Source organism: Natrix helvetica, assembly GCF_964273705.1.
Source record: "Natrix helvetica genome assembly, chromosome: Z".
Lineage (NCBI taxonomy): Eukaryota > Metazoa > Chordata > Lepidosauria > Squamata > Natricidae > Natrix > Natrix helvetica.
In genome coordinates, this window is record NC_138554.1 from 21,981,949 (window position 1) to 22,004,414 (window position 22,466).

Sequence of the window (22,466 nt, forward strand, 5' to 3'; positions counted from 1 at the left end):
TCTCCCTCGGCCCTCCGAAAGGCCAAAAACCATCTGGTTGGCATGCACACCGGAGCCAAGGGCTGTCGTGCCAGCAAATAAGGCTCTGCGTGCCACTTATGGCACACTTGCCATAGATTTGCCATCACAGTTATAGAAGAATCAAATAGAGATAAAGAGGAAATGAAATCTCTATCAAGGAACCTATGGCTGTAATAATTCCCTTTGCTCCCCTCCATAAATATACAATTCATTACTTATTTAAAAAAACGAAGTTTATTAAAGAAATTTTTTAAAAGACAAATAATTTCAGCATGAAAGAATATGCATACTATTTTCATAGACACATTATTTTACCAACTACAAAAAAAACCCAGGTTCTCTGAGGCTATTTTTTCCCCTCTAAAGAACAATCTTTCTCATTTTATAGCAACTATCTGCAAATTTTCTTTACAGGCACTGCTGCATTACATACACATTGGTCTTTTCCCAGCTTTTAATATTTTAATATTTCCAGGTTTATTTAGAGGTCAAGCCAACTCTTTACCGTGTTTAAGATCTCCCAAGCTGACAGTAGCACATCCTGCTCTTTGCAGGCAGAAAAGGCCTCATGAGGAATGGTGGGTAAAGTGTGATATTTGGGATACTGTGTTAGCTTGTCATCCACGCCATGCTCCCTGAGCATCTCTATCTTCTCAGGGACCTTAGCCAGCTCACATCCATAAGATGCTGCCTTGTCAGCCAGCTTTGCAAGAGAGAGATTCCTCTCGAAGCTGCCTCCCTGGTTGTACTCAACTGCTGTCAGTGTCTTCTCCATAGCCCGGAAAACCATATAAAGCAGCCATTCAGTGCTGCCATTTCCAGCAATGCTGCCTGCTACCTGCAGATCACATTCTGCTTGCCGGAGCCAACGCTTTGCCTCTAGGAAAGAGTGCTTTGGCTGTGATCTTGAAGAGTTTGGTCCACTCTGGTGATAGTATGACCAGAAATTGTAATTGCTGCATCCTCCCCCTCTCCTTCCTCCTCCTCCTCCACCACCTCCTCCTCTTCCAGACGACCTTTGGTTAGTAAATTCATAGTGCTTCTGTTGATGTTGATGAGCTTGCTCATCCCATTGACTCCAGCAGTCTGAGAAGTTTCTACGATGGGAATTTCTACTTTTGGATCCTCCACCGGAGCCATTTGACCACATTCCCTTCTCCATCTCCTTGATCTTTTCTTTAAGGTACTTGAAGAGTTCGTTAGCAGAATCTTCTTGACCGAGATTTTTATCTGGGTGATAACGCAGATATAATCTTCTAAGGGCTTTCTTCTTCTCCTCTTCTGAAAGTCTCCAAACTTGAGCTAGGCACTCATCTATCTCTTTCTTGACCTCGTTCAGTGGCCGTTGGTGCCAATACTCATTCATATCTGGCCTTACCAAATGGGCAGCATCAGTGGAACCTAGGGGCAGCATAACCATTTTATTTGAACCGGAGACTGGCTTATCTCTCTTGAAGTGGTACAAGTCATTCGCAGTCACTTCTTCTTGCCGACCTCCTCCCAAATCAATGCGGTATATGGGTATTTGACCAGCACCATTTTTCCGCGACTCAAGTACTTCAAGGACAACAGCATACAGGTAATGCTCTTTGGATTGGGAAGGATCCATGTAGCCCACATAATCTCCCTTTACAAAGGTATGCAGAATGCTCATATCCAGGCTGTCATACCATTCCTCAGGGATGTCTTCTCCTGGAGGGGGAAGGTCATAAGCATTTAGGTTTGCCTGCTGATACAGGGGCACTCTGTGCTTCTCTAGGACTGCAGTGATATCTTTAGGTTCCTTGCAAACTAAAATCTCCATGAGAATCCCTGTAGCATTCTGATGAAGTATTTTTCCCAAAAGCATATTAACTTCTTGACTTAGAACTGAGAAAATATGTACTCCCTCTTGCAGACTCATGTTTTCCTGGTGAGTAAGGTAAATCTGTGTCATGTCATCTGGCAATCTTGCAACATACACTGTCTTGACACTTTGAGTTCCCTCTATAACTTGCAAGTTGTGGACCATTACAGTGGAGAGCCTTTCACAGCACACCACTTCTAGCTGATCTGGAGAGAAGAGTCCATCATTCATCCCTTCTATCTCTGTTGTACTCTGCCATTTCAGTAGTGCAATCAACGCATTCTGGAATTCAAGAGAAACCAGAAGTTCTTTGAGACTGTTCTGAAACTCACAATGTTCCTGATAGATGCACAGTTTCAGAGAAGACTCTTCTAGTTGTTCTCCAACAATGTTACTGAAATACTTGGGGCGAAGGTTTTTAGGTAGGAAGCACAGAAGTTTCCACTGCTTATACTTGTCCGCTGATATGGAACATTCAGAGAGATCGATCAGAAAGTGAAGTTTGTTTGTCAAAGCAAGGGGTTCTTGGCCAGATTGGTAGAAGCTAAATACTAAAGTGTTTGATGGATATAACTTCCCATCAATGCAAGGGAGATAAAGTTCTTGAAGCTTTGAGAAATCTATTAGCTCTTTTGCTTCTTCCAGGAGCTGGAAGAGGAACTGAGTAGCCCTAAGTACTGCTTTAGAAAGATTGGGTTGCAGTGTCATCCGTTCCGTAGTCTCTTCATGGATCCTGGCCAGAACACTGGCATAATGATAGATGGTTGCCTCAGTTTGCACTCCAAACTTCTCAAAGACATCTATATACGACCCTAACTTGCACGGCAGTTCGTAGAGGTATGGCCGAAAGTCAGCTGAGTGCTGCAGGTAGACCACCACATATTCTGCCTCAACTACTTCATCATCATTTGTCAGTATCACAGGAAGTCCTCTAAGGGAAGTCACATCTATTTCTTTCTCATCTGAGAGGAATCTGTACATTAATGTTAGAACTTCTGCCCGGGTTTCCTTTTTTTCTGGGGTATCACAGGTCGCTTGACATACATTGCTCAAATTTTTCAACACCACTTCGGTAGGTAATTTGCATATCACTCCGAGTTTTTGGAAAACATTCTTCTCTTCTTTGTTTACATAGTAATCAAAAGAGAAAGTAACTGCTGATGTCCAAAAGAGTTCAACCCTTCCTGGGCAGTACAAAGAACCGTGGGGTGCCACTGGAGCTTTGTAAGGAGCGTATGGCGAATGAAGCCTACACAGTTTATCATTGATGACACGTGGCAGAAGGAATCGGATCTTGGACAATTTTGCCAGGAAGGAATTAGATAGCTCATCTTCTTTTCTAGAAAAGAGGTATTCCAATAGTGCTTTACTTTTTTTTCTGACATTTTTAGAAGTGGCATCGCCGCTGAATGCCTCTTGTTCAACCTGGGCAGCACATTTCAAAAAATCTTCCTCAGAAATCACCTCCTGCAAGCCCAGGTCCAATAAAAACCTCTTCACGTCCCACATTTTGATTGGACGCATTGAGTCATAGAATTGCTGTGGTACAAATCGAGCTCCCAATCCCAACTCTTTAAAAATGTCATCATCCCGATAGAAGTATGATACAAGACGCAGCACATTCCCCTCATCCCGAATGAAGGCAAAAGACTTGAATGTTGACACCACAGCTGCTTTCTGAGTCTTGTACTCTTCATCATACTGTGATTTGATGCAGAACAGCAACTTCAAGGCTTCCAGTACTTGGGCTTCAGGAAGACTGGGTACCTTAGGCAAAATCTGCATAAACTGTTGCAAATCATTCATTTCTTCAATATCCAAGCACTTGCTCACCTTTTGATTGTGATAGGTGTCCTTCAGTAAAACAGTCCTTGCATCCATTTCATAAAGTTCCATAAAGTTCTCACAGAGCTTTGGATTTTGGGATACCAGGCGATACACTTTTTCAAATGAAACTAATGATACATGTTTTCCTTGACATGTCTCAAATACAGGCAAAGCTTTCAGTTTTGCTAATGATCCTCGATTATTTACCTTTTTAAGATCCTTACAGAGGAAGTCCAAGAGTAAATAAAAATCAAAGGGTTTGAGTTTATCCCAGTACAAGCTACTGTGGGTAGACAATTGCTCTAGTACTACCATAGGGTCTTCAATCTTTAGCAGCTCTGGATTGATGCAGTATGCAGTCAACTCTGGAGGCAGCAGGGAGTCATCTATTTTGGCAAAGCCCAGCTTATGAAGAATTTCACAAACTGAGCTTGAGTTATTAGGCATCAATGTACCAAGGGATTCAAGAGGAATCAACTCACTGGAACCATGGAGAGGGAGCAGAGTGCACCCTCTGAAGAGGGCAATGAAATTTGCAAATAACTGGTTCATTTTTTCCTTCTCTTTGACACAGATTTGATTTTCAAAGAACTTCCACACTTCCCCTAACCAGCTCCTCTGGCTTTTGCGATCATTGCCCCAGATATCCAGTGTCAGCATCTCCTGGATGTAAGCCACAGATTCATCTAGAGTAAATTTCTTCAGGAACCCCATTTCTAATAGAAGCTGTTTTAGATCGTAATTTACAAAGGTAGAAAAGCAGTGCTGCCGATGCTGGAAAAGCTCAGAAGCACCGATATTCTCATAAACAGGTTTTTGTTGGCTGAAACATCTCAGCACATTGTCATTGGTCACCAGTAATGGAAGTCCTTCCACGCAACTCACATCACCAGAACCCAATTCACTTAGAGAAAAGGTTAGGAGAGCAGAGCAGTTGACACGATTCAACTGATTTAGAGGGCATGGAAAGAAGTTGAGCAGACTTTTCAAAAAATGACAGAGGGAAGGAGAATTGAGAGTCAGTACATCAATTTCTGCCATGACAAATTGCTTATGTATCCCTTGCAACTCTTTAAAGGCAGGGACCAAGCTCATACCCAGCTCCTGTAGAGTGCGCTCAAGATTTTTATCCTCTATTCTATTCTTCAGGAAATAGGGGTCTCTATTGGAATCCTCTGCTTTGGGTGCACTCCAACACACACTTATCATTTCACTTCTTTGTCCATTTTTGTAATTAACATTTTTCTGATAGACTGGCAACAATGGAAGCTGGTCTTTGTGAATCAGTTTATACAGATGGATCACTAGGTGCTGCCAAACAGGGGCTACATCCTTGGTCACAATTGGGAAATATTGCAAATACTTCAAAGCAAGACGATCACGACAAGACTTCAGTGTGTAGAATTCCAATGGCTCCCTCCCCAGTGTCTGGCACAGGTTTTTAAGTAACTGGCCATATAAAGGGGCCAGCAGAAACTGCATGAGTAACTTATTCCAGGTTGAACTGACATCCCCTTCACTGAGGTCCTTCCGCAAGTCACGCCGAGCAGAATCAACAGCAAAGTTCCCATTGACATGGATGGGAAGGCCTGTCCCTCCTGGCAGAGGCAAGGTGCAGAAAGCCCTCCCACATGTTTCTCTATTAAGACAAGCAGCCACACCACCATAGGGCAGGAGCATGCTCTCTATGGTCTCTGTGCTGTCCATGCCAATTTGCCTTCCAACCCACCAGGTGCTGGGATCACCCGAGAGATTAGTGCTGATCTTCATTTTGTAGAAGACGGTGACTGGTTTGCTCATCTCCAGGCCTCCTGCTGCAGCTGCCTGTTGCAGATGTTTCTGGTACTCCAGCCTGCCAGGCTCCCCTCCTTCGGTTTCAACCCGCAACAACTCTTTGGGACTCGTGTCTTTCTCCTCCATTACAGAGAAAATCACAGTGCGGATGTGATTGAGGAACATCATGAGGCATTCTGCATCTTCTTTAAGAGCCTCCAGCATATTCTCCATATATGTCTCAGACACCGAATTCGTGCAAATTCGAGAGGTGGCCGCCCCTGCAGGAGTACGCAGAGGCAACCGAAAAAGTGTGCCCTGTTTCAACTTAAACACGTCAGGCAAAAAGGTTTCATAAACATCCAAAAAGGTATCTCTGAAATCTTCTGTGAGGTTGTACTGTGCACCAGGTGAGACCTCATCGGATTCTTTGAGGTAACGTAATGTGGGGTCAAAGACACATAGTGTTCTATCCCCTGTGACAAACGCAGGGCAGTCTGTCAAATGGTAAACAGTGTTGAATCCCAGTCCGTATTTTCCTACAGCATCCTGCCTTCCTCCTTTGCCACCACAGCCTAAGCGCTGGATCCCCTCAATATCGCTCATTTGGAAGGTCCGGTTGTTATAGATGCAGAGGGCTGGGCCTTGAAGGGACTTCCACTCATCGCTGAAGACACGCTCTGTTGGATGCTGGCGGCGATCCCAAAGGAAATGGATGAAGCTCGCGCCAGAATCGTCAGCGTTCTGCAGCAGCTCCTTCAGCACATCCTGTGAAGAGGAATACTCCCGGAGGAGGTTAGACAAGCGGATACACAGGTCTTCCTTAGCTCCAAAATCTGTGCTCCAAAGAGAAGGCATCTGGATCCGGCACCTCTCCAAAGCACGGTGCTTTGAGGTCGACATGCCGCAGCGCACAGCAATTTCTCGTGGAATCCTTTGATGGCAGAACGGTGTTCCACTCTTACGTGGGAGCCATGGAGTATCATCAAAAAGCAGCTTAGGCAATTGTCGTAGGACTTTGTCCTGGTCTGGGAAAAACATTTTCTGGGACAAGTAAGAATCCAGTGGTTGGTTTTCCGGCAAAACTCCAGCAATCCCTGTAGTGATCAAACTAAGTGCAATTGTTAGTTGCTCTACAGAAAGAGGCTCTCCAGCTGCATCCTTGGCCAGGGTTTCCAGGACAGAAGCATAATCATCCAAGGTAAATATGTCACGCAGACCGATACACTCCCACAGATTCTTTTGTTGCTGGTACTCCTCAGGCAATTTGAAGAGGTATGGCATAGCGTCAAAAGTCAGATTGTGAGCCACTTTACACACCGGCACAAAGCTAGCACCGACCAGGACAAAGGGAAACATCTGTGCCTTTTGTGCCACCTCTACCCTACTTTGATTGCTCTGGACTACATCATTCAGAAAAGCATAACAATTTTGTACCATCTTAGCCAGCTTTTTCTTAGAGAGAGCATTGGAACAAAATGACGCCGTCTCCAGTTGCTTTAGCACTGTACCTACAGGTGGTTTGCATTTCACTCCTAGGAATTCCATTATCTCCTTAGAGAGCTTGGCGCTTTCCCCAAGAGCTTCCTTGTCCAGGATTGGTTCAATCAGATGTACCAAGGAGTGCTGCTTGTGGTGGTAAATCTCATTGGGACAGCAGATTTTATACATATACCCAGGAAACACTGCCGGCAAAAAGGGAATATCTCTAAACAAAACCTGGGTAGTATTTCCATAACTTTCCTTGAGATGGCCATCAAGGAGTTCCAAGATGCAGCAGATTCTCCGGCATGCTTTGTCAGGCTTCTGATGCCACAAAGCTTCCACAGTTCGGGCTCGGCTGATCAGTTCCTCCATTGACACCCAATCTTTGGTCATGCCAAGTTGTTCCAAGCGCAACAGCCTCTCCGGCTTGAGAAACTCTTCACCCATAGGAAAGCAGCCATCAGCAGGACTGTAGAGAGGTGCCACAAGGCCCCCCGGGTGTACAAGTTCTTTAATGGTTTTCAGCGTTTCATTTGGAGTAGTAGGGATGCAAGGCAGGGACTTCAGGCGCTCATTCACCCTGGCATCATTCATATCTAGGGCACGAAGAATCAGGGTATTACGATCAGGCACTGCAAGCTTAGCAAGATTGGGTAAAACAAGCTCATGAAGGAACCGTGCCCAATTATAAGTGTTTAGCATTAAGCTGTTTCCCGAGGTGTAGATTTTGAAGCTTGATTTAACTTTCTCCGGAAGAGAAACTGCAATCTGTGGTTCTGGTAAGAGTAACGAGAAGGCTCTGACTGCTATAGAACTCAGTTGCGTCTCGCGAATGATATCGTCATCCAAAATGCAAGCATGATTAAGTGGGCACCAATTTTGTCCATCAGAGAAGAGAGCTGGCTGCTCCCCATTTACTCCATCAATTAGTGCTTGATAGAAGGCTATGGCTGCTTCAGTGAAAGGATACTTTATGCTGTGTACATCAGGCCAAAAATCATAATACTTATAGTCTTCCAGCAGTTCTTGTTTGTACATGTTTCGGAGCTGAGTTAGTGCCCCAATCAATGCAGCTACCACCGAATCTCGTAGCAGTGCTATGTTCCACTGGCCCTTTTCTGTAGTGTCCCAGAGTCCTTTGCGACTGCTAAGCACGGCGAAGGGGGCTGTGAGATGCAGCGAGAGACCTGATTCAATGGGAAGAGGTAAGAAGCAAAAGACACGGCCTTTAAAACCACTTATATCTGGGAGCCATCGTCCAATGGTGGTACTAGGCCGTATTGGCAATGCTACACTAGCAGAAGGCGATAAAAAATGGGTATCCTTTTGCCTTCCCTTTCTGAATAGTTCCTTGGCTTGTCCATTAGCTGAACATGAATGGAGCAGAAAATGGTGCGTGTCCACAGCTGACTGCCATGTTGTTCTCAATCGTATAAGGGGAAAGCTCATCTCATTCAGTACTTCTCTGTTTACTATCGCCAGTGGCTGGACAGCTTCTGGAGAATTGGAACCATGTGCAAGGCAGGAGAGTGATACCTCCTGCACATTGTGTAGGAAAATCAGCAGGTACTGGGACATCTCCTGGAAGCCAGTTTCTAGTCCTTTAATCCGCCTGTGTCCAAATGGCTCAGAGCAGATCTGAGATTCTTTGGCCTCCTGTTCGGTGCGGAAAGGCAAACGCATCAGAGTGCCTTGGTATTTCTCCCCAATTCGACATCCAAAGATCCCTCTGAAGGGCCCAAATTGCTCTGGAAACGAAGCGGCGACTGTGGAGGTTAAATTCAAACGGATGCCCGGTTGGGCTGAACCAGAGATATGTTTTTGGAGATGGGTGATATTGGGATCAAAGATGAGGACGGTGTGACCACTGAGAAGGAAAGGCACATCAGTCATGTGGTAGACAGTGCAGAAACCTAGGCCAAAGCGGCCGATCTTGTCCTCCTGGTGCTCCTTGGTGGCAGCACCTAGTTGGGTAATGTTGGAGAAATCTGCCTCAGTAAACAGTGCATCGTTCTGGGCCCAAAGGGCTGGGCCTTGGCAGGCAGCCATGCCAGGATCCAGAAGTCCTTTAGTAGTGTCATGTTGCCGGAGGTCTATTAAGAAGCGGCAGGTCTGAGCCCCAGCATCTTCGGCATTCTGCAGCAGTTCCTGAAACACATCAGCATCCTGGTTGTACTCCCGAAGGATGTTATGGATCCGGCGAGTGATGGGCTCTGAAGGACCCCAAGCCTCAAACAGTTCTAAGCCTGACAACTTGGTACTCAGCATCTCCACTCCAAAGAAAGCAGCTGTGGCAGAAGAAACAGCTTCATGCACCAAAAAGGGTAGGTCTCCTTCCAAATCAGCAAGGTGGGCACGATCCATGTCACAATACAGTGCTGAACTGGCAGGGCGAAGAGCAAAACCAACCAAGCCTACGATTTGCACAGGTATAAGCATTTCTTCTCCCCCATGGTAACTTTGATTGCGAAGCCAGTCCAAGGCAGCGATGAAGAGGAATAATTCAGCCTGCGTACCCCCTTTTGGTCTGGCATTGATTTGTTCTGCCAACTTACGAAGAGCCCGGTGTACATCTTCCTCGTTGGGTGACTGCTGGACACCCCATTTTGCAAAAAGCAGCCTGTATTTTTGGAAATCAGGAGGAACTCGTGGCATCAGAAGCACAAAGTCCAAATCGTTAGGAAAGGACAGTACCACATCTGCTGGCCACGAGAAACCGTTCCCATTCCACACTGAAGGGTATGAGGGCGGATGCTGGAAATTAAAGAGATCCTGTTGCATGTGTTGATAGATGTTACACAACCATTCAGTTATCCGGGGAGTCTCTGTAGAGCAATAGGCTTGTACCAAATCCGCTAAGTTTTCCATCACCTTCTCTGGAGGCGGTGAACATTCCAGGCCCAATTTTTGTGCAGCATGGGGCAAAAAAGCATTTGTCAGTCCCATGACCTGTCCTACAAGAGCTGCATACCTCTCTGAGCGGATTGATTCAGGTGCTAGGAAGACTCCAGCTGGCCCACATTTAGAGGAATTGATGGCAGGGACCCAAGGCAGGGACCTCAGCTGCTTTAGCATCTCAGGAGATAAGCACGACAGTAGAGGACTCTCGTTGCAAACCCGGACAAGGGCCTGGGATTTGGCCTTGGCAGTTGCCGTTTCACTTACATTCACTTCCTGTGCAGCGGTTATTGCATCTGCTGGAGAGACAGCACTGAGATCCGATTTCAGACCCAGCATACGAAGGATTCGCAGCACTGCTTGCTCCTGAAAGGGCCCTTTGGGAAAGCGGCTGGGTCTTAATAAAGCCAGCAAAGTGTGGTTCTCTGGGTCATAGAGATGACAGGGAGGGAGCAATTCTGTTGATCCGCAATCCACAAATGGAAGATTGCAGCACAAAGCTTGTAATTCTTGGCTCTGGCGAAAGAGTGTGTCTCCATTGTGCAGTAACCACAACATGAATTGCTTGGCATCCTCAGCCCGATTGGCATAGGACCCCTTCTTCATTGCTCGGACACACAGCAGGCACAGATCCGGCGTCCCCAGGAGCTTTCCACGGATTTTGAAAAGCAAGCTTCGTTCAGCTTCGTTGCGACACAACAGCACAGGCTCTGGGGTCAAGAGATGGGTAGGCACTGGTGGAACCAAAGTCTTTTCTAAAGCCAAATAATCTTGGGCTGATACCAAGCCTTGCTTGGAAGGAGGAAGAAGAGAAGGCATCTTGAAGAACAGTGGCAAGTTAGTGAGGACTCCGATATCTTTTTGAGAGAATAAGGCAGCGGTAGAGAAAAAAGCGCTCAAACTTTCAATTTGGCAGGCCGACAAACATGACAGGTGGTTTTTTACATCTGCTAACCCCAGATGGACAAAGGCTTGTAATACATTGCTAGGTGTGGGTTCTAGAACATATTCTTCCAGCTGGTGGTGGGACCAATTGGAGTCCCATTTCTGGATCACAGTGCAGCCCAACACTTCCAAAATACTAGCCACCGCATCTGGCAAGCACTGCCCATTATGCTTCTGGAATATGAGGGTGGGTTGAGGCAAAAGCCGAGCCAACTGAATGCTACCGAGAGAACTGGACAGAGGAGTCAGTGGTATGATTGGGCATCCCTTGAAGGGCTCCAGGGAAGAAGCACGGTGTGTCAGGAAAGTCCAGAAAGCAGAAAGCCACTCAAGGGGAGGTTCGTCAGGGTGCGCACCGGGCCTCCAAATAACAGGAACAGACTTGCTGCTCACCCAATCTCTTGGGAGAGCTCTAGGAAGATTCTTCTCAATGACTGCTCGATTCAAGTAGACCAGATTTTTGAATAGCCCTAGAGAGACAGGAAAGACACAAGGATCAAATACCAATGTTTGTGCATCTCTCTCGGAGGAATGTCTATGGAGATTCTCAGTCATCCAGGGCCATGGTTGTCTCAAAGGTGCTTTTTCAAAAGACAGCTGGAGGAAGAAACGTTCCCGCTCCTTCAAGAAGTTTCATCAGTTCTGACTGGGTGGTGGGGAAGATGGAAGGATTCGTTCTGAAGTGAATTCTGGTTAGTTCTCACTTCAGAATTAATCTTTCTTTCCTCCCCCCCTCCAATTCAATCAGAACTGATGAAGCTTGAAGTGAAACATCTTCTTCAAGGAGAAAACAAAGTCCCATTGCCTTTTGAAAAAGCACCTTTGCGATATCTCAGCTGGAGCTTGGCCTGTGATAAAGGCTCTACCGCAGGGGTCTGTGAATGGTCTGAGATCACACTATTGTGGGGTCCTTGGAGGTCTCTTGACATGATTGTTTTCCCCCAGACATTTCATACCCAAGTAGGTAACATCTTCAGTGCCCCAAGGACCCCTTGGCACTAAGAACCTACAGTTCAACCCTGAGCTACAAATATTAGCTTCTATAGGTACCCCACTATTTTTCCAGCTAATTGCAGCTGATGATTCTAACAAGCCCACAATTTCATTTACCCACACTTGATGTCCTTTGACACATCAAGGCCCTGATCATAAAAGGCGTGGGCTACGTCATCGGACATGTATATATCCAGAAGGATCTCCCAAGGCAAACAAGGCCATGATGGATGTACCAGAGTAGTACCAATCACATCTTCCAACCCGCATTGGAACAACTATTCCTTCCACATGCCAATACAACCTCAAAAACGGCCTTCATTCCCTGTAGGCTCTAGGGCAAACTACCCAGGGGTGGGCTGCTGGGAGTTTGGGGGGAAACTCTAGCTAAGATTCTGTGCAGTTCACAGAACTCCCAAATCCCACTCCTGGCTGGCCCTGCCACACGCACACCTCCCAGGAGGCCCCACATGACCCATTTTGGATGCAGGTATGTGCAGGGTGTGTGCAGAGGCTCGGGGAGGGTGAAAAACGAGCCTACTGGAAGTTCAGGAAGGCTGGAAATGAGCCCGTTTCCAGCCTCCAGAGCCTGGGGAGGACGTTTTCAGACTCCCAGAGGCTCGAGAAAAGCCTCCGGAGCCCGGGGAGGGCAAAAACGCCCCACCCCCATTGGTGCAAGAGGCCGAGTAGGGGACGTCCACCATGGCCACGCCCACCCAGCAACCAGGCAGAGAACCCCTTGCTAAAAAAAATTAAGCCCACCCCTGGAACTAGTCACTGCAGCGAGAGGACCTGTCCGATCACAGAGGGTGCTAAGACATCAGCAAGTATTGCAGGCAAATACTTGCTTTGGCAAAAGAAAGCTCAGGATTGCATTGGTTGGAAACATGCGGAAGAGGTCTTCATCCTGCAGTGGCTAAAATGATGATTGATGATAGGAGGAGGAGGAAGATTCTAACAGGAGGATGTGGATGTACTGTTGGAATGTGAGTAGCACTATTACATGCACTCTATGCCTGGTCCAAAATGGATCTGACAGTCTCACATACTTAAAGGACCTCTGAAGGCAGTTTGTGGCCAGAGGTCAAAGCACCTAGTTCACTCTATAATTGCCAGAGTCTTTCACTTCCTTCAGGATGAAGTTTCATTTGCTCTTTGTTTTCTATCGGAAGAAAATCCTGAATCCCAGGAAGACAAATCCTCTGCCTTACACAACCACAAAAAACAGCAAGAAGAATGATTTCCTACTTCTATGTGCACCAGTAAGTCAGGTGTATCCTACACTGAGCACCAATTGCAATGTGGAAAGGCTCACTGTCATTCTTCTAGGGCAGGCCTGTCAAACTGGCCAACCGTAGGCTGGATGCATCATGCTCAGGCCATGCCCACCCCGGCTCCACAAAGGCAAAAAAACTTTGTGATATGTCACGATATTTAGAATAGAATAGAATAGAATAGAATAAAATGGCAGAGTTGGTAAGGACCTTGGAGATCTTCTAGTCCAACTCTCTGCCTAGGCGGGAAACCCAACACCATTTCAGACAAATGGTTGTCCAACATCTTCTTAAAAACTTCCAGTGTTGGAGCATTCACAACTTCTGGAGGCAAGCTGTTCCACTGATTAATTGTTCTAACTGTCAGGAAATTTCTCCTTACTTCTAAGCTTCTCTCCTTTACTAGTTTCCACTCATTGCTTCTTGTTCTACCCTCAGGTGCCTTGGAGAATAGCTTGACTCCCTCTTCTTTGTGGCAACCCCTGAGATATTGGAACAATGCTATCATGTCTCCCCTAGTCCTTCTTTCTCCTAAGCTAAACATACCCAGTTCCTGCAACCGTTCTTCATATGTTTTAGCCTCCAGTCCCCTAATCATCTTTGTTGCTCTTCTCTGCACTCTTTCTAGAGTCTCCATATCTTTTTTACATCGTGGCGACCAAAACTGAATACAGTATTCCAAGTGTAGCCTTGGAATACTGCATTCAGTTCCACAGGACACGATCGAGTTTGACACCTGTGTTCTAGGGCAGGGGTCGCCAACCTTGGGAACTTTAAGATTTGGGGACTTCAATTCCCATAATTCCTTTGCTGGCTGAGGAATTCTGGGAGTTGAAGTCCACAAGTCTTAAAGTTGCCAAGGTTGGAGACCCCTGTTCTAGGGGATGGTATCTTTCAGTCGGTCTGACCCCAGAGGGCAGCTGGCTGCTGTGTCTACATGGGCATGCTTCATATTGTCCTTCAGGTATATTCAATTAACTCCATCTTCTGCAACCAATATCCCACTGAGATGGTGGGAGCTGCTGTCAACTGGATAAGACTGTACCCAACCACTCTAATGGGATGTAACAATTACCTCGACGAACATGAATGAGAGCCACAAACCAAGACAATGCTAGTATTGTTTTAGTTGTAGCTCTTCTTTCTGCTCCTCAAAGTTATTCTCACAGACCATTACACTCCCGTCTCTGAGGGGCTCACATATGGGAAAGATAACAACTTACCTTTTTTGGCAATTGCTTCTAAATGGTTCAGCAACACAGGATTTAGATCTTTGGGAAGAAATTGATTGGCCAAACAAGGCAAAAGGATTCTGCAAAATCAAGAGAAAATTCCTATAAATAAACTACAAACTACTCAGAAGGTCAAGAAAATGGGTCTTACTCTAATTATTTTAATGTTGTAAATACTACAAAGGCCCATCAAATATGAAAGCAATTTGGTTTGTTTACCAAATCAACAAGGTATTATTAATCCTTGACACTAGCTGCCAGCACCCTGGATGATGTCTGTTTCCCTGGATGTCATCTTCCATCTTTTTCTAAACAAACAAGTGCGTTTTCAATTTTCTACAAGCCAGCTACCATTCTTACTTTTTAGGTATGCTGCCTATTCTGTCTGGGGCCTAGCAATATACTTACAAGTTAAAAAGTGACCGTTTTCCATTTAATTTTCTTAGCTTGCAACACAAGGTATTTTAGGAAAGTATGTTCACTGAAAGATTTAGAGTGTGACATTTTTAAATGCCTCTTTTGAAACTGAGCTTCGGCTACTCTGGAACAAATCAGTAAAGTTCTTCTTCCCTTCATAGTTAAAGCATTTTGAATTTCTATCTTGACAAGTTTTCAAGTCTGACTTGATTCAGATAATCAAATCAGGAGGTACGGTGTGCTGAAGGAGGAAGAAAGTTGAAGGCAACATTAGACTATTGAGGGTGGGTGGAATGGAGGGAGGGAGGATGCTCACCTGGGAAAGTCAGGATTCTCAACAAATACAATCTCTCCAGCATCTCCAAAGGAAGTGCAGTGCCCACTGGCTGTTGGAAGTAGGGGCAGATCCTTCAGTTCCAGGTAACATCCACCTTCAACCAAATATTCCAGCAACAAGCTTTTCTCAGACTCGGTGAGACAATTCCAGATTTTGGTAGCATGTTTCAAAGCTCCTGCCACAAACGTGGGTGTGGCCTCCTCCACTACTGTTCCATCTTTTGCACCCAATACCAAGGCTTGACGCACATGAGGAGGGGCAGCTGCCAGCGGTGATCCTGCCAAAAGGAGGGCCTTCTCCAGGACCATACCTATAGGCTTATCCAAGACGGCCTTTGGCAAGAAGATGGCTTCAGAAGGAGAGAGCAAACGAGGCTCCCCCTCTCCAACCCTCACCAAGAGTTTCATGTTCCTTAACCTCTGGCATATTTCAGTTACTAAAGGCTTGTACCGGAGTTGTTGGCTATGAGTTGGGTCTGGCCATGCACCATATGGGTCACCCGGACAGGAAGTGGCCAGCACAACCATTTGGCAATAAGCAACAGGCAGTATCTCCTCCATCAGTACGTGGTTCCAGCGACCCTCAGCCCCCCGCGCCTTGGACCCCTCCTCAGACCACTGCACATGCCTCCTGTCATCAGTGAGTTGAAAAGGAGCACTGATGTGCAGCGGCAATCCAGTGACATTTTCCTCAGTGGCTGGGAGAGGCAAGACACAGCTAAGGCGCCCAGTGCATCTGTCTTGCAAACAGTAGGCCAAGGATAAGGCTGGTCTGGATTTCACCTTCTCAGCCAGGTCCCACATTCCTGGGAGGGCATCTTTGTTTGCTTCTGCTGACAATATGAGCCACTCACAGCTGGCGGCTTTAGCAACCCCAGTACCTTGCAAAGCAAGTGTTTTGATGCAGCTACTGGTCTCCAATGTGGCGCTAGGACTATAATCGGCAAGTATTTCCGAGATACTTCTATTGCTACCATGGTTCAGAGATGCCTTGGTTGGTTTTGGCGTATCTTGAATAGCATTTGACTCACAATATGGACGAGTTGAGACATCAGCCTTTAGCAGTTCACAGATGGCACCGTCGGACCCAACTATGCCCAGGGTCAGTTTCTGGATGTTCCTGAGAAACAGCAAGCTAATTGGGGCATCATTTAAGAACGAGTGCAGCAGTTCCTGCACCCGTTGTGGACTGTAGATGTTGTCTGAGATCTTGGAAGGGCTCTGCCGAATAGGAAAGCGAAAGAGAGTGCCAGGGAAGTAGCCCTTGACTGCTGGCCAAGGTTTCCCAAGGGATTCCAGTGTTGCCCAGAATGGCTGGAATTGATCAGATGCCTCATCCCATTCCTCTATACTCCACAGCTGACCTCCTTCCTCTAATGCTGTTTGCTGTGTGTCCAGCACTCCCAAAAACTCACCAGAGAGAATTGATGGAAAATCTGAAGGATGAGAAGGAAAGAAATTTAACTTCACAAGCACGAGAGGAACACTCCTACTTCAATTGCTTTCCTTCTTTCTTATTTCAGTCCCTATTAGTCAGTAGAAGCAGCTGCCTGACTTTATCTTAGACCTTTAACAATGTTGTACCCAATTAATACTTGGACCATGAGGAAATATTGATGTTGTAGACCAGATAACCAGGCAATGTACTCCAAGAACCGTCAAGTGATTGCGGTGGGACAAAATTGTGTAAAACGAAATTGAAAATGGTTGGGAATGGCAAAGGTCAATCATCATTGGATTGTTACCAAACAAAGAGCAAATGCATCCAGCAGGGTTTTTCCTTTCCTTTCCATTTCCTTTCCTTATTTCCTTTTCCCTTTTTTCTTTTCTCTTCCCTTCCTTCTTCATCCTTTCCTTTTTCCTTTCCTTCTTTTCCATTTCCTTTCCTTTTTCCTTTCCTTTCTCTTTTCCTTTTCCTTCCTTTCATCTTTCCCATTTCCTTTCCTTTTTCCTTTCCTTCTTTCCCATTTCCTTTCCTTTTTCCTTTCCCTTCTCCTTTTCTTTTCCTTTCCTTTCTCTTTTCCTTTCCTTCTTTCCCATTTCCTTTCCTTTCCCTCCCCCTTCCTTCCCTTCTTTCCTTCCTGGGGGTCTGAGGGAGAGGGAGGCGACCCTTTTCCTCCTTGCCCCCCTCCCCAACATCTGCTCTGATGGCAATTATGGCTAAAAAAAATTCAGGTGCTCAGGCATGAAAATGTGCCGCTCAAATACTATACTTTTCCGCACACACTGATAAAAAATTAGACAGAACATTGCTTAAAAGAGCAAAAAAACGGGCCATTTTTGCCCCCCCCCCCGCAACCCCCAGGAGCACTCTACAAGCCTGCCAAAGCCTCTGCACACCCTTATTTTTTTGCGAGAAATGGCCCGTTTTTTTGCTCGTTCCTTCCCCGTCCCCCAGCCCCCAGGAGCACTTTACAAGCCTCCTAAAGATCTGCATGCCCCCCCTTTTTTTGCAAAAAATGAGGCGTGCAGAGGGTTTGGGATGCCTGCAAAGTGCAAAAAAAATTTTACCTCTTCAAAATCATGGTGCATCTTATATTCTGGTGCGTCTTATAGTCCAAAAATACGGTAGTTCCCTATACAAACCGTATTGTGCTAAAACAGACGTATTACATTCACAGTAAGCTACAATTGGCTGAATTTGCACAAATCAATAAATGATAAGCCATAATTGATAAATCAGGCAGCACAGTGTGATTTGTTTGGTTTTAACCTATGGTTAAGGCAATGTGCGAAGCTAAACATTAGAGGATACTTTTGACAAAAAACAACTCTTCCTCCCTTGTCTAAAATACTGGGAATGTGTCTTGCTGGATTTCATATGCACAAAGCAAGCACAGAACTCCATTTTGTCAAAACACTTCAGAATTTCGGCAGTGGCGGTCAAACTATGCACAAGGAATTATTTTCAAAAATGTCTGTTGATTTTGAAATTTGCTCTGTCCTAAATCAAGCCATGCAGAGCTACTCACCAGTAATATGGTAGACAGAATTGAAGCCTAAGCCGAATCTACCAACAGTAGACGGATCATCTTCCTTATGACTGATGCCAGGACTTTTGATCCCCTCCCAGTCATCCTCAGTGAAAATGCCATTATTGTAAGCCAGAAGTGCAGGTCCTAAGAGAGAGAAACGTGAACTTAAACATACTCCTTTGTAAGAGATTGCAGGGTCATAAAAGGGACTTCATTTTTTGTAGCATTCCACCTCCAAAAGTCATTTTCCCAGCCCACTTTTGCCATTTTCCGGCCCCTCTACCCCATGCACTCCTCTTCATTTCCGCCAACCTCTGAATGCTTCACGTCTGCAGGGGATTCCAATAGGCCAGTCAATGTTCCCTCCAACCAATCACAGAACATAAACTGACATTCAGTCAAGGCTCCACCACCCCCCACCCCAAATTACATCAGCTCCTGGGGTAACAAAACTCCTTCTTAAGAGCTGTGGTGGCACAGTGGTTAGAATGCAGCACTGCAGGCAACTTCTGCTGCCTGCCGGCTGGCTGCACTCCAATAATTCAATTGTCACCAGGCTCAAGGTTGACTCAGCCTTCCATCCTTCCGAGATGAGTAAAATGAGCACCCAGATGGTTGAATCTGTAAACCGCTTAGAGAGGACTGTAAAGCACAGTATATAAGTCCAAGTGCTTTTGCTACTGCTTCACACACCCATGCTCCCAGGCTATGCTATGTTCAATCATTTTGCAAAAGTTGTGGTTCCTAGCTGCCAACTAAACATTGACTATTGAAATGTGTTCTACATGGGGCTACCCTCGAGGAGTATTTGAAAGCTATAGCTGGCATAGCAGATACTATATGAGGTCCCTAAAGTGGCCCATGTGATACCACTGTTCCTTATGCTGCACTGGTTGCCAATTTACTTCCAGGTCCAATTCAAGGTGTTGATTCTTACCTGTAAAGCCTGCATGGAATGGGTCCAGGCTATCTGAGGAACTGTGTTCACCCCAATGGGATTTGCCCACCCACCCACCCCAACTGCAGTAACATGCTGCAGATCCTGTTGGTTAAGGAATTCCAGCCAATGGGGTCCAGAATAAGAGTCTTTTCTGCCATGGCTTCTATGGAATACTATGCCCCCAAGGTGAAATCTACCCCACTCTTTCAGCTTTCTGAAGGGCCTGAAGACCTGGCTCTGCCAACTGGCTTGGGGTCCCAATGGGGGGGGGGGAGAGTGATTCTGGGGATAGTTAATGAACTAAGATAACTCCACCTCTTCCCCATACACATCTTGCTCCCTTCCTCCCCATCTTATTAATTTTAAATTAATTTGAATTAATTTGAGTATAAATATTTATTGTTTTCATGTTTTATCATTTCTATGATTGCAAGCCACCCGGAGTTGCTTCTAGGAGACAACGGCAGCCTAGAAGTTTAAATCCTATCCTATCCTATCCATCCATCCATCCATCCATCCATCCATCCATCCGTCCATCATCCCGTCTATAAATTCCCACTCATAATTGAGATAATGAAAGGACCCAATTCTGTAGCCCAGTAGCATCCAGTCAGGCCTTCAGGCAGGAGAATAAAAAAACAACAGGGCTGGGATTTTAGGAATAAATAATTGTAGTAAAGTAAACTTGAGTTTAACTCTTGAAAGTTTATGCAAGCTTCTCTCTGCCCTATCTTATAATAAACATCAAGGCATGGTTATTTTGATTTTCTTTTTCACATTCCCCCTTTTCTCAAGGCTTGCAATCTTTCCCGGTCATTAAATACCACTCGTTCAGCATTTAAGTTTGAACAGTTGCTGAATGAGTGGACATTAAATGAAGACTAGCCTGTTTCCCCCAAAATAAGACCCGGTCTACAAGGGACATTAAGTCTTATTTTCGGACAATGACTTTCACTGTGTCACCTCATGGCGGCGACATCAACAGCCCTACCCTGGAGGAGCCTGTGTGGCTTCTGTTGTGTATTAAGCTCTCCTGCCATAGACTTGCCTGCTAACTTCTCCTGCCATAGACTTGCATTGGCCTCTCCTGATTGGCCAAGACGCACCAGCCAGCCGGCGGGAGAATCCAGCCACCTGATTGGACTATTGCCTGACAGCTCGACTATAAAAGAACTGTCAGCTGTCATTTGCTTGCTGTTTGCCTATCTGAGATTTGCCGTACTTCTGAGCTGTTTGTCACTGTGTAAATAAAGGTTGTGTTAGCTTCAACCTGCCTTGCCTCAGTTCCTGTCTGCCTCGTTCTCCCTACAGAACAGCTTCTGAAAGGCCTGATGGTGAAAAGGGGGCCAGGAGCGCAGTGCGTCAATCTGGAGCTCATTTCTTGGCTGCAGAGGCCTTTCCTGAAGGCCTCTGACAATGAAGGCCAGAGGCAATGCGCGCAAGTGGGGGCAAATGGCCGTAGAAGAAATGGGTCAGCAAAGCAAGGCAGGTGTCGTGGTGTGGGAGGCCTGGCTGCAACTATCCTAAGGTAAGTGGGTGTGGGGCACCCTTCTATCCCCACCCAAGCTTGATTTTTACCTGTACGTCTCACCCCATTTCATGCCACCAGGTGCAATGGAGTGGGCGGGGTCTTAAACGGGGCTTAATTTTGGGAGTACGGCTTATATTGGTCATAGCTGTAAAAGAATGAAGCTTATTTTCGGGATGTGTCTTATTTTTGAGGAAATATTTGCCTCAAAACTGGATTTGTAGACCCAACTAATTAACTCAGAGTTACAGTTAGTCTCCAAAAACGCCATTCTTGCCAGCCTTCCCAAGTGGGCCAGATAGGAAACATGCCCAGATGAGCTAATTGTACTTTATTGTAAGGCTACATTAACAGAGTCTTGGTAGTTCGAAAGTGCAAGTCTTCTGCTGTCTCCCTTGCAGCCTTAGGGGAGATGCCTTTCTGAGTTTCTTTCTCCACCCATTACCCAGCAATGGACCATACGCTGTCTTATCTGACCATTCCCCAGGCAACATCTCTTCTTTCCGGCTCCCAAGGTCATTCTCATATACCATTAGTTCTTCAGTCCTGCTGCTAAAGCTGTGGGCAGCAATTTTTGCGGGGCTATCTACTGCAGACCTGCAATCTGCTGGAAAGGAAGCAGAAGCTCTTCAGCTCCTGCCAGGGCTTCCCAGGTAAAACCAGACAGGGATCAGGACTAGATGGACTACCGTATTTTTCGGAGTATAAGATGCACCTTTTTTCCTCAAAAAAGAGGCTGAAAATCTGGGTGTGTCTTATAAATCAAATACAGCATTTTTTGCCTCCCGAAGCCCCGCCCCTTCACCAAAATGACCGTACATAGCCTTATGGAGGCTTTCAGAGAGCTCCTGGGGGCTGGGGAGGGCAGAAATGAGCGCAAATAGGCCACTTTTGGCCCCCGCAGCCCCCAACAGCACTCTAAAAGCCTCCATAAGGCTATGCATGTAATTTGTTTGACAAAAAACGGGCCCATTTTTGCGAAAAAAGGGGCCATTTTTGCTCGTTTTGCCCCCCCTCCAGGAGCACTCTGCAAGCCCCCCCAAGGCTATTCATGCCTTTTTTGGGGGAAAAACCTGGCCCATTTTCGTGGTAAATGGGCCATTTTTGGGAGGTTTGGGAAAAACTTTTTTTCCCTTTTTGGAAAGCTCTTTAACTGATTGATGAGAATTACATTGATCAAGTGCTGTGCCAGCAGAAACACCTACCTATCTACAGTATTTCTCTCTCTCTCTTTCTCTCTCTAGCCCTCTACCTACCTACCTACCTACCTACCTACCTACCTACCTACCTACCTACACACACTCTTTCTCTCCTTACCTACCTACTGCATTTCTATCTTTCTCTATTTCTCTCTATATATATCCCTTTATCTAACTACATATCTACCTAACTACTCTTTCTCCCTACCTATCTATTGTATTTCTCTCTCCCCCTCCATTTCGCTCTCTATCCCTCTACCTACCTACCCACTCTCTCTCCCCCTATCTACCTACTGTATTTCTCTATTTCTCTCTCTCTCTCTCTCTCTCTCTCCCTTTATCTACCTACCAACCTACCTACTCTCTCTCTCCTTACCTATCTACTGTATTTCTCTCTCTTTCTCTATTTCTCTCTCTCTATCCCTTAATCTACCTACCAACCTACTTACTCTTTCTCCCTACATATTTACTGTATCACTCTCTCTTTCTCTCTTTCTCTCTTTCTCTCTCTATCCCTCTACCTACCTACCTACACACACACTCTCTCTCTATCTCTATTTCTGTCTCTCTTTCTATCTTTATCTACCTACCTACCTAACTACTCTCTCCCCCCCTACCTATCTATTGTATTTCTCTCTATCCCTCTACCTACCTACCTACACACACTCTCTCCTACTTACCAACTGTATTTCGTTCTATCTATCTATCTATCTATCTATCTATCATCTATCTATCTATCTATCTATCTATCATCTATCTATCTATCTATCTATCTAT

General features: G+C 45.7%; 1 protein-coding gene across 2 annotated transcripts in view; it reads right to left on the minus strand.

Annotated features, from left to right (window-relative positions):
* Window positions 1-236: 236 nt before the first annotated feature.
* The window catches only part of LOC309382145 (sacsin-like), a 35,963-nt gene continuing 13,733 nt past the window's right edge, over window positions 237-22,466 (minus strand). For both annotated transcript variants that reach the window (XM_081933656.1, XM_081933655.1), the window contains 4 exons: window positions 18,020-18,166; window positions 15,028-16,483; window positions 14,286-14,374; window positions 237-11,265 (listed from right to left, as the gene is read on the minus strand). In XM_081933656.1, the coding sequence (XP_081789782.1) occupies window positions 503-11,265; window positions 14,286-14,374; window positions 15,028-16,483; window positions 18,020-18,166 (12,455 nt within the window). In that variant the 3' untranslated portion in view covers window positions 237-502. The remainder of the gene's footprint in view (window positions 11,266-14,285; window positions 14,375-15,027; window positions 16,484-18,019; window positions 18,167-22,466) is intronic.